The 13,719-nt window shown below is 38.6% G+C and overlaps 1 protein-coding gene across 3 annotated transcripts in view; it reads right to left on the bottom strand.

The window, feature by feature from the left end:
• The window catches only part of cadm1a (cell adhesion molecule 1a), a gene marked incomplete at its 5' end in the record, with an annotated part of 236,827 nt that extends 228,953 nt beyond the window's left edge, over positions 1-7,874 (bottom strand). Inside the window, 2 exons of one of the 3 annotated variants that reach the window (XM_079485866.1) lie at positions 7,574-7,694; positions 7,788-7,874. In XM_079485866.1, the coding sequence (XP_079341992.1) occupies positions 7,574-7,664 (91 nt within the window). Of the gene's footprint in view, positions 1-7,573; positions 7,695-7,787 lie in introns of those variants that run through there. The other 2 variants (XM_079485865.1, XM_079485867.1) reach the window with 2 other exon arrangements.
• Positions 7,875-13,719: the final 5,845 nt, after the last annotated feature.

Genomic DNA, 13,719 nt, shown 5'->3' with positions numbered 1-13,719 from the left:
CTGGAGCCCAAATAAGTCTGTCGTCAGCACGGTAGGGGAACAAAGGAAGAACCCCTCAAATAATAGGATTAACAAATCCAGATTGCAAAGATTTTGTCTACACGGCATAAACACACAAAGAATAGCTTGTTTAGGGTTGCTAGTCCGTTTCATGAGCCTTTAAGACTCTGAGGCAAGCTCATCACACTTATCGCTACCACTAAATCGCATTGAGCATTAAGATCGACATTAGTGAACAAGTTATTTTCTTTCAGGACATCTTGTTGATTAAACAGTCAACCACGCAATTAAGGCTAAAGATTACACAAAGCAACTTGGCTACTATCGTTACTCACAATAAAATACTTTATATAAGCAGACCCACTTTACTGATGTATTCTGATCAAAACTACTGTAAAACCAATCCTAACCTGCAGATAACACAATTGGTCTTGGCAAAGCGTCTTGGCAAAGTACATTCTGCAAAACATCTTTACGTTCCAATTTGCAGGTTGTCTAGTTCACCATATCAGTGCTCGAGCGTCAGTGTGAAATGAAGGGGGGCATTTGGGATAACTACCTTTATAATAACTGCAGCATACAAACAAACAGAGCTGTAGCCAGCAAACACTGGAGCAGTAAATGTGACACTTCATTCTAAAGCTGGGAAATGGCCACAGAACGCACATAAAGAAAATTCATAAGAAGAAGCTCAGTAATAACTTGCATTGAACGGCCCCTTTCTGCAATATAGGACACTCTGTAAATGTTATGCTGAAATAAACAATCTAGCTAGCCCTTGATTCTCTTCTTTATTTTGTAAAGAGCTCAATCACATGTCTTTGCTGACGGACAAATCTGGCTGACACATCAGCTGTTGACAAAAATGACTGAAAGCAGCTTATTCCCTACTGCGAGTCCATCAGTGTGCTCTGAGTGACCAGATTACTGGCTATCTGTTCAGGGAGTGCATAAAAACACATGATTACAAGCTCAGAGTACTAAGGATAAGCAGATATTTTGTAAAGGCAAAAGACAACCTTAAAGAGTAATGATGTATGACACAACTATCTCTCTAGCTAGCTAGCTTGCTGTTCTTGTGAAGTGGCATATTTCTTGACTGCGTCTACTGATCATGTGTGATAAGCGTTGGCCTTGTAAAGATCAGTTATGTTAAACGTTTCTACGCTATGGCTCAGCAAACACTCTATACAGTTTCTTCCCAGAACTGATTACCATTTGACCTGACTTGACTTGACTTGAAAGGAATGGTTCACCCAAAAATGAAAGTTCGGTCTTCTCTTTATTTACACACACTCAAGTTGTTCCAAATATCTTCCTTTGCGTTTACCAAAACAAAGAAATGTATACAGATTTTGAAGAATGCTTGTAACCAAACAGCTCTATGCCACCATTGACTACCATAGTAGGAAAGAAAAATTTGCAGATTTCTTTGTTCTGTTGAACACAAAAGAAGATATGTTTAAGGATCTAGGAAAGCAAACGGTTCTGCTTTAGTGTTACTACCCAGTGTTTCCCATTACTAAAAAGGATCATGTTCATGACTTCACGTAATAACGTTGAAAACTTGCAGGTTTAACTTGTAAACACTTACTCTGTACTTCCTACGTCAAGCGTGACCTTTTCAACGTATTTACGTATTTTGTGAAGTCATGAACGCGCATCGCAGAACAGAGCAATGCAAGCATTTCTGTTTATTAAAAATATACATTTTTATTTTATTTTAATAAAAATATTGTTTCACTAGATAAGACCCTTATTCATCGTCTGGTATCGATTAAAGCCCTTTAAAGCTGCACTGAAACTGTCATTTTGACCTTCGACCATCTGGAGTCCACTGAAATTCACTATATGGAGAAACATCCTGGAATGTTTTCATCAAAAACCATAATTTCTTTTCGACTGAAGAAACAAAATACATAAACATCTTGGATGACATGGGGGTGGGTAAATTATCATGAAAATTCATTTTGAAAGTAAACTTCTCCTTTAATAAGACTATGGCGGCTCACAGTGATAATTTCTTTACCCGCCCTGCGGGATATGGGACGACCCGCGCATCACTAACGCACATACTTTGTGCAGTTATTAGCGTGTTCTGTCCAGTAATGAAAACAGGTCGCACCACAACAACATGTGCACTCACATAAATGCTCCCAAATACAATATATTTTGAGGTAGCACAGGTTAAAAATAGGGATCATATGCAACTAAAATGGTCGCAATTTCGAACCCAGCACTATGGCATGCCAATTGCGTCAAGTCACAGATGTTATTGACAGAGATGACAGCTGATCTTGTTTATTATGACTTAACAAAAGGTTAGGAGAGTTTCCCACACACCCTTTCTCTATGTGAGTCTGTGTGCAAGCTCTTGCCCTCCCTAAGGTGAGTTTTCTGTAGCTGTAGTAGTAGTAGTGTTCTGTGTAACAGCAACAGTGTATTCTCTCATATTTCTGAATTTGCGCCGAATTGTCTGCGCTATACGCAATCTACAATAAAACTGTCACTGGTTGTGCATTTAAAATAAAGCGCTCATAACACATAACAACATATTGATGAGAAGAGCAACGGCAGTAAAGGTTGTGCACTGCATGAGACAAACAAGTAGTTCATATAGCCAAAATCACATAATATATCCACTCTTCAATGTAAATGTATAGTGATTTTGTGAGACAGTGCCACAGTCTCTCAAAATCCTGTGGGAAACACTGCTACCATTGTAATTTTTCCTACGAGGGTCAATGGTTCCCAAGAACTGTTTGGCTATAAGCATTCTTCCAAATATCTTTCTCGGTGTTCATCAGAACAAAGACATTTATACAGATTAGGAACAACTCCAGGGCAAGTAATTGACAGAATTTTAATTTTTGAGTGAACTGTCCCTTTAAGATCTACATTACTACTCGCCAAATGGATAAAACCACTGCATAACAAAAATCTATTCCTACCCAAAGAGATTTCCCTTTAGTTTGGCATGTTTCTTAGTAAAGACATCAAAATCTATACCAACAATTGATTTTGATGTTGATGACAATCTGTGGTGGTTATAGAAATGCTACTTCTAATCTGATGTTGACCTAAGACATTACACTATGAACACTAAGAAATTCCTCCAGTGTTGTAAGATGAACACTAAAGATCCCCCAGCAGGTCTACCCTAAAGCATTCTACCAGACACTGAGAGATTACAGGCTGACCTATTTCGTTTTATAAGGAAAACCGAATCCCATTGACATAGTAGGTCTGAGGAGCCAGTACAAATTGCTACATCTTTTCGTTGTAAAACAAACAACGCCCGTGCACAGCGTCTTTCACATCTGCCCTTTAAAGTGTGACCCGATGAAATAGTTTTAATAAACACTTAGGAATTGAGAAGCGGACAAAAAGATAGGTGTCACTCATGTGCCATGCTGATATAAAGCCCAGGCAATCTTGAATGACGAGATAAAACAGGAGGAGTGAAATACAAATTGTAATGTACCCAATGGCTGAACATCAGAACACAATAAAATGACAAACGCAAAAAATAGGCTCACCGAGCACTTGTGAATTGGCTGTAATGAATGGACTGAAACTCCAAAAGATTGCGTGCACATTTATCTTTTTTGTCTGCATGCTGTGGCACTACACCACAAAAGCTCTGAACAATACAAGCTGTGAACAAAGAGAACTATCAAAGAACGAATTGTTATCCAAAAAATACCAACAACTTCCAAGTCATTTAACATCTTCAATGGCTCCAACAAGTTCAATTTGTGCTGGATGGACCAGATACACTATGTAATCCAGCATCTTGGGATTTCCAATTTATGAACTGAAAAAACTAAGCATTTGACTTTCCAGTGATTTCTGATCCAAAGAGTTATCTTCTTTTATCTGTCAGTGTACTGCACAGAAAAGCCTTGGTGATTATCAGAGAACACTAAATCTTCATTTGTACAGACATAAGATAAATGGTTATGCCTCCCATGGGACCTGCTTTATTATGATAACATACAAAGCATTCCTCTCTAGATGGGGAGTAGATATGTTTTGAGAAAAGTGGACCGATTAACCTATACATTAGACTTCTGAGTGGGTGATGGTTTCTTAAAGGTAATGCTAATGGCTGTAATCTCGGTTTAATGAGAACTCGCTCAGCGTGAGCTGCACTATGATGTATGGTAACTGCTCCATCATCAGCTCCTCTCCAGCATGGGATGGAAGTGGGAGGTTGTGATGGTGCACCGATCCATTTCTTTGTCAAACTGTCTGCAAAACAGGTTCTCAAACACTAAACTTGAAACAAAAAAATCAAATTTTCTACCAAACTTCAAGGTGCACCCACATAATGACTGGTTGTATTAGGCTATAAATTATGTTTACTGTAACAGCTGACCTAACCTGACTTGATTGTTTTACCCAAAAATTAAAGCGAGAACTACTAAATACAGTGTAGTGATCTGTGGGTGATCTGTGATGCTGTGAATGCATGACAATAACTCTTGAAGATTCAGCGAACAGCCATACCAGTTTGGCTCCTATAGAATAAAGTGTCCTGGTTGGACTTTTTCTCCCACAAATAGAGAGCAATTTACAAGAAATTAGGATCAAACAACTCATATGCTGGTCAGCATGTACTTTGCCATTGGGGCCTCCATTGTGTTCAAACAAGAGAATTTTAATGGACACATAACTGCCTTTATTTGCTGCAATAAATAAATCCTTTTAGTCCATGAGCCATGTTCACAGCGAGTATGAAAATGAGCTTTTGTTTTTGTCAAAGAGTTCATTGATCATCTAGCCGCCATAACTTGTATTGACTCATCAATCATTGTCCTTGTATCCAAGTCATAAAGTGTCATTAAAAGAGAATTCACATGAACTGACCTTTGCTAAATGACCACAAACTGAAGGAATTCTCTAATCTCAAACATCCCACTACCAAACTCATTGTCAATAGATTCCTTTCCTGTTTTTCTAATGAAGTCCCGCCTTGAATTCTGCATGAATTTAACAAATGAGAGAGCAATGCCATAAAGGCAATTGAGGAAAATGGTGTCTAATATAAACTCAATGATTTGAATGTCTGTCATTCACAGACAAACATAAATCATTTATATCAATGTATATATACATAATGTGTGTGCATATTGTGAATGTGTATACGCAAACATTAGCGATAACGTCATTAATCTGTCAAGCAACAGCCTGAACTGACAGAATTAAAAGAGCTCTTGTCTTTCCTCGTGCTGTCATTTTACAGAGCAAAGTAACCAATCAATAGCAAGGCGGGCATGGCAGACTCCAGCCGTAATCCTCAAAATATTCTTATGTGGATTAGCTTCTCCCCCAGCCATTTTCATTTTCACTCTGTAAGGTATTAGTCTGACAGCCAAGTGGAGCAAAACAAATAATACACACTTCAAAGGGGAAGAAATGTCTAATAACAGCAACCTGGTTAAGCTGGTGCTTTTCCTTTTTTCCATTTTCATATAAACTTATTTGCTGCAGGGCCAACACAAATGATTTGTTCTCCTATATGCTGTATACTAAATGTTTATCTGATTTGAAAGCATCCTCTCCGGCTAATGGAAACTGAGGGAATCCCTGAAATATGAAACTATAGTCAAAGTGGAGCTATTAGCCATAAGCCACTCTCCTCCGCAATCACAGAAATTGTGAGGAAGCGCCAGAGAACAATTAAACAATGCTTAAAGCCTCAACACAATGGGCACAACAGAGACTAAGCACTGAAAGAGCCAGAGGGGGTAGTAAAGGCAAATGCATACAGATTTAACCACAAGCTTGGAAGGAGTGTAAATGATGCCTACGCATATATACCTCAGGTTATTTCGGACTACCTCATGTTAAAATATTAATCAAAGACCAGACTTTTTATTAATGACTGACTAACCACAAGCCATATTTGCAGCATATCTTGCATTACACAGCAAGTGTGGCCCACTAGACTTAGACATTAAAAAATATATTTATGTGAACCTTTTTACAAAATGACGATTACAACATTATTATAAAGGTTTACTGCCAAAAACAAATAAAACGTAGCTGTCTTTTTTTTCACGGTGTGCTTTCATGGAAATTCCCTTGTTTTGTATTGACATGTTTCCAATCGCTACCTTTGACAAGTGAAAGACCAGTGGTTGTAGATGCTCTAGTCTAACACCTTGAAAGTGTCGTTGCCGCAAACGAGTAAAAGAAACAGGATGATCCCTTTGCAATCGACGCAACGCGACAAAACTACAAAGCTCCCGTTATAAGCAAGGAGCGGATGCAGCTGCATTGTAAACGGGATGTAAATATAACAGCGCTTCCGAGCATCTCTGAAGACAAGACGCGCATTTCCATATGACTTCCACAGGCAACACACAATGCGCTTCAAGCCCACCACACAGTGCTAAATATACGACTGCTGTAGAAATAAGTGGAAATAAACTCATGCACTTGTTGACTCGGTTACACACGACTGCCTGTGGTAGGTTAGAAAATATAATGGTAACACAATGAAAGAGGAGATGAAATATAATAGTTAATAAACTAGAGGAAATCTTCCATTGACACTCGATATCCTCTCAAACACAAGCAACAATATTCCCAAACGTTATTTTCCCAACCGCTTCATTTCGAAAAGTAATGGATTTATGTTTCGCCTTGGCCGAAACAGTCGCTTTCACGGTTCCTCAGTTTACATCGTAAGCAGTGTCGGTGTTATTTTTCACATCCTGAAGTAGGAATTGAACGAAGAGTGCGCGGACACCGCCAAATACAGTTTCCCAGCGACTGCGCTACGTTACTCGGACTTGACGCGAAACCAATACGCGACCCGAACCCACGACATCAAATAAATCAGCGTTAGACACCATTGCAAAACTTTCTTTTGTACATTTATTCAAGGCGCAATGAATGAAGCCCGAGTCTACAGATGCTCGCCCCCCTCCGTGCTATTGAAAATGCTGTTTTACAGACCATTTAGAATGACTTGCAAACTCATCGCGAGTGCCATGGCTTACAAAAGACGGCGTTTTATTAACAGTTAAATACATTTTGTTCACACGCGTTAGAAAAAAACAACATTTTAATACAATACATGACAAAACAACCCATCGGAGACCGTATAAGCTCAGGGTTAAATAAAAAGGTCTGTGCTCTTTTTCCCAGAAGGCTGCTAATATCGTCATGAGAGCCATCCGTTGTTTTGTGGTTACATCTTTCGAGTAATCTAGTTTCGGTAGGGTCACATTAGCGGGTGACAGCGGGAGTAACAGTCCAGTTTACTGCGTGACTCTTCCTCGCTCATCCCGCATGCACGCGCAGCGAGAGCTGCAGCCAAAATAACAACTGACAAACATCTGCAGAGTTTGTCGCGTCAAAGTTAACGGAGAAGCGATGAGGTGAAAATCCGCATAAACCCCGAATGCGACCGCGCTTCACGTTATCTAACTTTGCAACCCACCGGCACTTTAAACTATCACTTTCGATCCAAACGCCACACTGAGGAAAAATCTCCGGTCGCGGGGAACGTCCGTCGCGCTGGCAAAGGGCTTTTTTAATCCAAAAGCATCATCCCTACCTGTAGTGATAGCTGCTGAAATGGTGAATAAAAGGAGGAGAGAAGCGAGAGATCCGTTGCTCGTGTTCGCCATGTTGGACACCTGCTTCATTCTGAAGCTCGTGAGTGAGTTGAGCTTCACCTAGAGAAACGGGGGGCTGAGTTTAATGATATGCGGGGAAAGGGCGGGAACAAACGCTCATTCAAAAATCATTTTAACGTCCCAATCATTTACCGTAAGTCTTAACGTAGTTGAGTGGGGTCTGTGCGTCTACGTAAGCGTAGCGATCGCTGTGATTTGCTTTCTGGATAACACCCTGTTGATCACAAACAGACCATTACGCAAACCGACGTATGGTCGTCATAATAAAATGCTATTCCGCAGTGTATTCTTATAACAATTATTATGAACATAACATGTGATGAAAATTAATGCATTTTAATGTATATTAAACGTGTACTAGTTAGCTTTAGTTAGTTGGTTGGTTGGTTGTTTGTTTGTTATAAGGTAGTGGTGGCTAATACGAAGTCACCAAAAACGTCATTGCAATAAAAACAACTGCATACATTTTGTCAGAAACTATGATTATCATGGGTTTTAAATGTTCCCCTTTACAGAATGAGATATTTTGAGAAAACAGTGCCCCTAGTGGCGTATCTCTCTCTCTCTCTCTGTCTCTCTCTCTCTCTCTCTCTCTCTCTCTCTCTCTCTCTCTCTCTCTCTCTCTCTCACTGACACACACACACACACACACTCAACCCTTATGACGTTTAAAGTTGTAGCCAGTTGTGTTTTATGTTGTTGTGAGACTTTTGGCTAAGAGAGCAAAATCTCTAATCTGATCAAATAACTGCCACATGTAGGCTTGTTCCTGAAAGCGGTTAACCATTTTTACAAAGTTAATTTGAAAGGGATATATAACGCTGAACTTTTGGAATCACACAGGAAAGAAACCAAAATAAGAATAAGGGATATTAAATTTACACTCTGTAATGACTGAAATAATACCATTTCAACCTCAGGAATTAGATTTGTTTGACAGTAGAAATAAAGAGGTAATAAAGTGAAAGAAGTGGATTCGTGACAAAATGTGATAAGGAAATACAGCAGGGTAAAGATTTGTCTTAAGGATATTACTGACTATCAGAAGTACATGCTATTACCAGGTGTAATCAGTTCATAAGTATTCTGAGTAAAAAACTCCTGTCTGGTTCAGATATGTCCTCCCTCAAAACGAAAGGGACTTCTCATCAACATAATTATGTTGACTTTTTAATATAAGTTAATTGGGTGCTTTTTCAAATTGACTCACAGTTGAAGCCAGGGTTGCAAATTGATAAGGTAATCCAGGTAGCTCTACCCTTGGTGGCTCATTATGTTAATTTACTTGGAAGGCTCACAGGGCAAGTGCTTTGATTTTCGGGAGATGAACAGGAATTAAAGAAATGTTTATACAAGCTTTAGATTTAGATGATACGCCCTAATACTCACAGCTGAAGTTTCTTTTTATGCTTCTTTTCTGGACAAGTTTTGTGGTGTTTGAGGAATAGTTCTTATTAAGGGTGTAGCTGAGGGGTCCTGAAAAAAGTTCAACATGTTTGAAACAAGTATTATTACCTGTTAACTCGGTTGAAATACTTCATTTAGAGGACATACATGAAGTGAGTAAATCTAGCTAAATTAAAATATGTCAAACAAATGACCTGTGGTTAACAACAGTCTACAGTAGTACAGGTTACCATACTAACTATACCATACTTGTCGGTGGCGGTGGTCCAGTGGGCTGTCGTGCTGCGTAAAAAGTTAACCAAAAAGTTACAGAATGCAGTTTAAAGAAAATTTCAAAAAGAGCAATTATAATGTAGATTCATATCAATTTGTTTATTTTGTTGTCAGTGATCCGAAATACATTTTAGGGTGCACCTTTCCTTTAAAGAATATCAAAGCTTAGATCAGATGAAAGAAATGCCCCATAGCGGGCATCAGACAGCAAAATGTTACGTCAGAGCCAAACAGTCGTGTTGGACCTCATGCTGATAGCAAACTGATGGTGTCGTAAAGCTTCATATATCTTTATTTTCCAGACAAGTCACTTTGAGAGCTCTTTAGTTAATGAAATTCTCCTGCTTTTTATCGATTTGCCTCAAGGGTTTTGTTCTTGCAGACAAATAAGTGATATTTCATTTTTATCAACACAAGAGTGCACATTTTGTCCCAGGATACTAACTCAGCAGGGCTTTGCTATAATTATTCATTTAATGACTTAATGCTAATAACATGATTTCTACAGCCAAAAAACAACCTTTTTTAAGACTGTATGATCAAGCGGTATCTTCACAAAGATACCAAAATCATGTAGGAAAGTCTGCATAACAAGAAAATGCAAGAAAGACAAGAAAATATCAGAACTAGTGGTTTGTTCACACCTAGAGTTGATGAAGTAAAAATGTACACTTACATTTTACATTTAGCAGACGCTTTTATCCAAAGCGACTTACATTGCATTACCCTATACATTTTACATAGGTATATGCAATCCCCTGGGATCGAACCCACGACCTTGCGTTGTTGACACAATGCATACCACTGAGCTACATGTATCTATTTTTATTGATTGTTAAAGGGGTAGTTCAACCAAAAATATACATTTTCTAAACTGAAAATTGCTAACATTCTTCCAAATATCTTTCTCTGTGTTCATTGGACCAAAGAACTGTTCACAGGTTTGAAACAAGAGGGTGAGTAAATGATGACAGATTTATCATTTTTGGATGAACTATCCCTTTATCAATCTTTGTGTTAAAGAATATGGATATTTTTTAATAATTCATAATAGTGTGACATAAGATCTCACTTAACTTCTACTTAAGAATGAAATTGAATTGACTCTAATACACAAGAACTTATTGTAATGCTAGATGACTCTAATGGAGGTTCCCTCTCCAGCCTTTGCTCTCAAAGGGTTCGAAACTGCAGATATAATTTAATGCTGACAGAAACGGATTGGTTTCAAAAAGCTTTCCTGTTCACCAAAATATCTAAAGGGAAAGTCCAAAGTAATGCCAGTTTTCTCCCGACGTGTACTGTCACTAATATAAGGACATGATTTAGGGAAGCGTTGCGTCATTCATCGATTTCTGCTCCAGTCAAAGTGTGTGACGAGAAGAACAAATTACCAAGCTGTAGCAAAGACTGTCTGGACCCCAACACACGCCACAACATTCATCACTGTCAGAAAGGACCAGTTGATACGAAATGCAGAAATCATTAATCTGTGGTGGACACAAAGGTTTTCTGTACTGCAAGATAATAAGGATGACAGTCCTTGTCATTGCGGAGTGTTTTATGGAAATCACAGCAGCCTGCTGTTCGTTCAATGCAATTCCTGGAGAGGGCACATCAACGTGGATCATTTTGTCACGGGCGCTTGTTGGAGGTGCTCGTTGTTAACCGCATCCCCTGAGAAGTCTGACCAGTTTCATTAATGTTATTTCTTTTCACATTTTCTCTTCTCTGACTTAATTTCTTTGTCTCTGAGGGTATATACCATGTGTCACAGTATGTGAAGGTGTGTCTTCGTGGACCTTGTTAGGTTGCTATTTGTCTCACCTGTATGGTACACAGGTGACCTCTCTTAGGCATATAGTCTGTTGTCGCCTGTGTAACTAGGCTGAGGGCTCATAGGTTCCCAGTGGCATATTCACAGTGTGTCTGGAGGCTAGTTATCTAGGCTGCTTGTGGCTTTCATATGATTGGCCCTGATAAGCCTGACACTACTGTAATTTCACATTCCAAGCCCTATTAGTGGATGCAGAAGTGTTCTAGCTAGCTTGTTTTATTTGGAGCATGAATATTGTCGTTAATTAACTTAATTCACTTGTTTTTGTGTGTGGGATTTTCTAAGTGTCACTGTTTGGTTTTGAAGAGCCAGTCTCATTAAATTAGCTGGTGGTTCAAGTTTCATTTCTGCTTACAATCTTAAGGTTGAGATCATTCTTGTTATCCTTTTGTAAATATGTGCTAAGTTTGTCCAAACTTCTGCTACAGCATGGCAAACTTTTTCAAGGTTGTCTCTTAAAGGTATAGTTACCGGCATTCTTCAAAATGTCTTCTTTTGTGTTCTGCAGAAGAAAAAAGTCATACAGGTTTGAAACGACCCTTTCCGAAAAAACACCTTTTCACCTAAAGAGTGCATATAAGTAATTCAAAGGTACTTATTAGTGCCAAATGTATAGGGATATTTTTTAAGAGCAGCTTGGATACATTTTCTGTACCAATTTTTATGTGAGGAAGGAGGCCAAATTATGTTTGGAAGTGCTAAATTCTAAAATGGACGTCAAAAATATTTTTGTGTTGCTTTGGCAGAATCCACTGTCCTTGGACCGTACGAGAAATCATTTATAGCATTGATTCTTCAGGAACACTGCTGAAATTGTAACTAGGCTGCACGAATACAACAATCTTTTGAGTTTGCGCCTCAATTTTCAGAGCTTTGTAAACTTCGATTCAATGCAGTTTGTGTGGTCCTTGAGTCATGCGCATTGCGACAGCGGAGTACAGCACATAGAATAATATTTAATAACAATAAAAAGCTTACTTATTTTATGTAAGTTTTGCCAAGTTTTCAAACCTACCTCTTCTATTAAAACACAATTTAACATACAATAAAACAATATCTTACATTTTAACCTTACAATGCATACAGTAATATTTTGTTCAAAATAACTGCAAGAACATTCCAGGCTTCCGGATTCCACTAATGCACCTGTTTTATTGACAGAGGAATGCAGTCATGTACGTTGACCCACAGTCTCCAGAGAGGAGTAGTTCACAGTGTCCCCTTGTACTGGCATTGTGAGGTCAACCAAAGAGCAGCCCACTGTCACACTGACGGGAGGTCAAAGCACACACATGATCAACCCTAGGGAATATGTGCTTTGTTGTCCAGTGTTTTGCACATTATAAACTGTGGATATGAAATAAAAAGCTAGGCTAAGTGGAGGTCAGTCTGGCAATCAATGCCACTTTCCTATGAAAAAGTACTTGTACCAAAATATGGACCTTTCAAAAATGAATACATGTCTCCATACAGAGAGCTCAAAAGATCACAATTTGAAATCGCAGACATTTATGTACAGTACTTCTCACTTTTTGACCTGGTATTTTAAATCAAGTGACGTTGTTCATCTCCCACTTATCGGTCTGTGTCAGTGTGAGAAGAGGTTCCTCTCTAATAGACGGTCTACATAAGAGACAGTTTACAATTTCATGATTCTCGTGTGGCGAGACACGGACAGAGGACCCAGGTGCAGACAGCAGGTAAGGGGTTTTAACATATATTTAATAAATTATAAAACAAAGACCCACATGGTAACATAACAAAACATGACAATATAATAACATGACAATATAATAACATGACAATATAATAACACGACAATATAATAACACGACAATATAATAACACGACAATATAATAACACGACAATATAATAACACGACAATATAATAACACGACAATATAATAACACGACAATATAATAACACGACAATATAATAACACGACAATATAATAACACGACAATATAATAACACGACAACACAGGACTAAAACTAACTACACTTAAATAAACTCTTGACATAAACTACAAATAACTAAACTAACACAACACAGGAACTCACCACACAACCACAATGAACCAGCACAAGACAGAAGACACAAGGGCATTAAATAAGGGACCAAATCAAGAGGGGAACAGGTGTAGGGCATTAATCAATAACGAGGGTAACGAGAGGATGGGAACAAAGACGAGACCGGAGAGAGAGTATGGAAGGCCATAAGAACAATAATTGTCTCTCTCCACATTAAACATGAGGTTCTGTCATGATCCTGCCACTAAACCAAGAGAAACATGACATGATGCGGCAGAATCATGACACACATCCCCTATCTACTTTGAAAGCCCATCAGACACTTTTAATTTAGAGGAGGTGCTGACCTCTATATGTCTTGACCTAAAGAATCATCTTACCTGCTTATGTACCTTCTCCAGGTCATCATTGAATCTTCAAAATGAAGTCATGTGTTTCCATTTTTATGCAGAGTGTAGTGAATGAGGAGACAGAGGGCAACTTTGGACTGTACCTTTAAAGGTTAAGTGAATGA

Source organism: Barbatula barbatula, assembly GCF_947034865.1.
Source record: "Barbatula barbatula genome assembly, chromosome: 22".
In the NCBI taxonomy this organism is placed as follows: Eukaryota; Metazoa; Chordata; class Actinopteri; order Cypriniformes; family Nemacheilidae; genus Barbatula; species Barbatula barbatula.
This window is presented reverse-complemented; position numbering and strand designations above follow the sequence as displayed.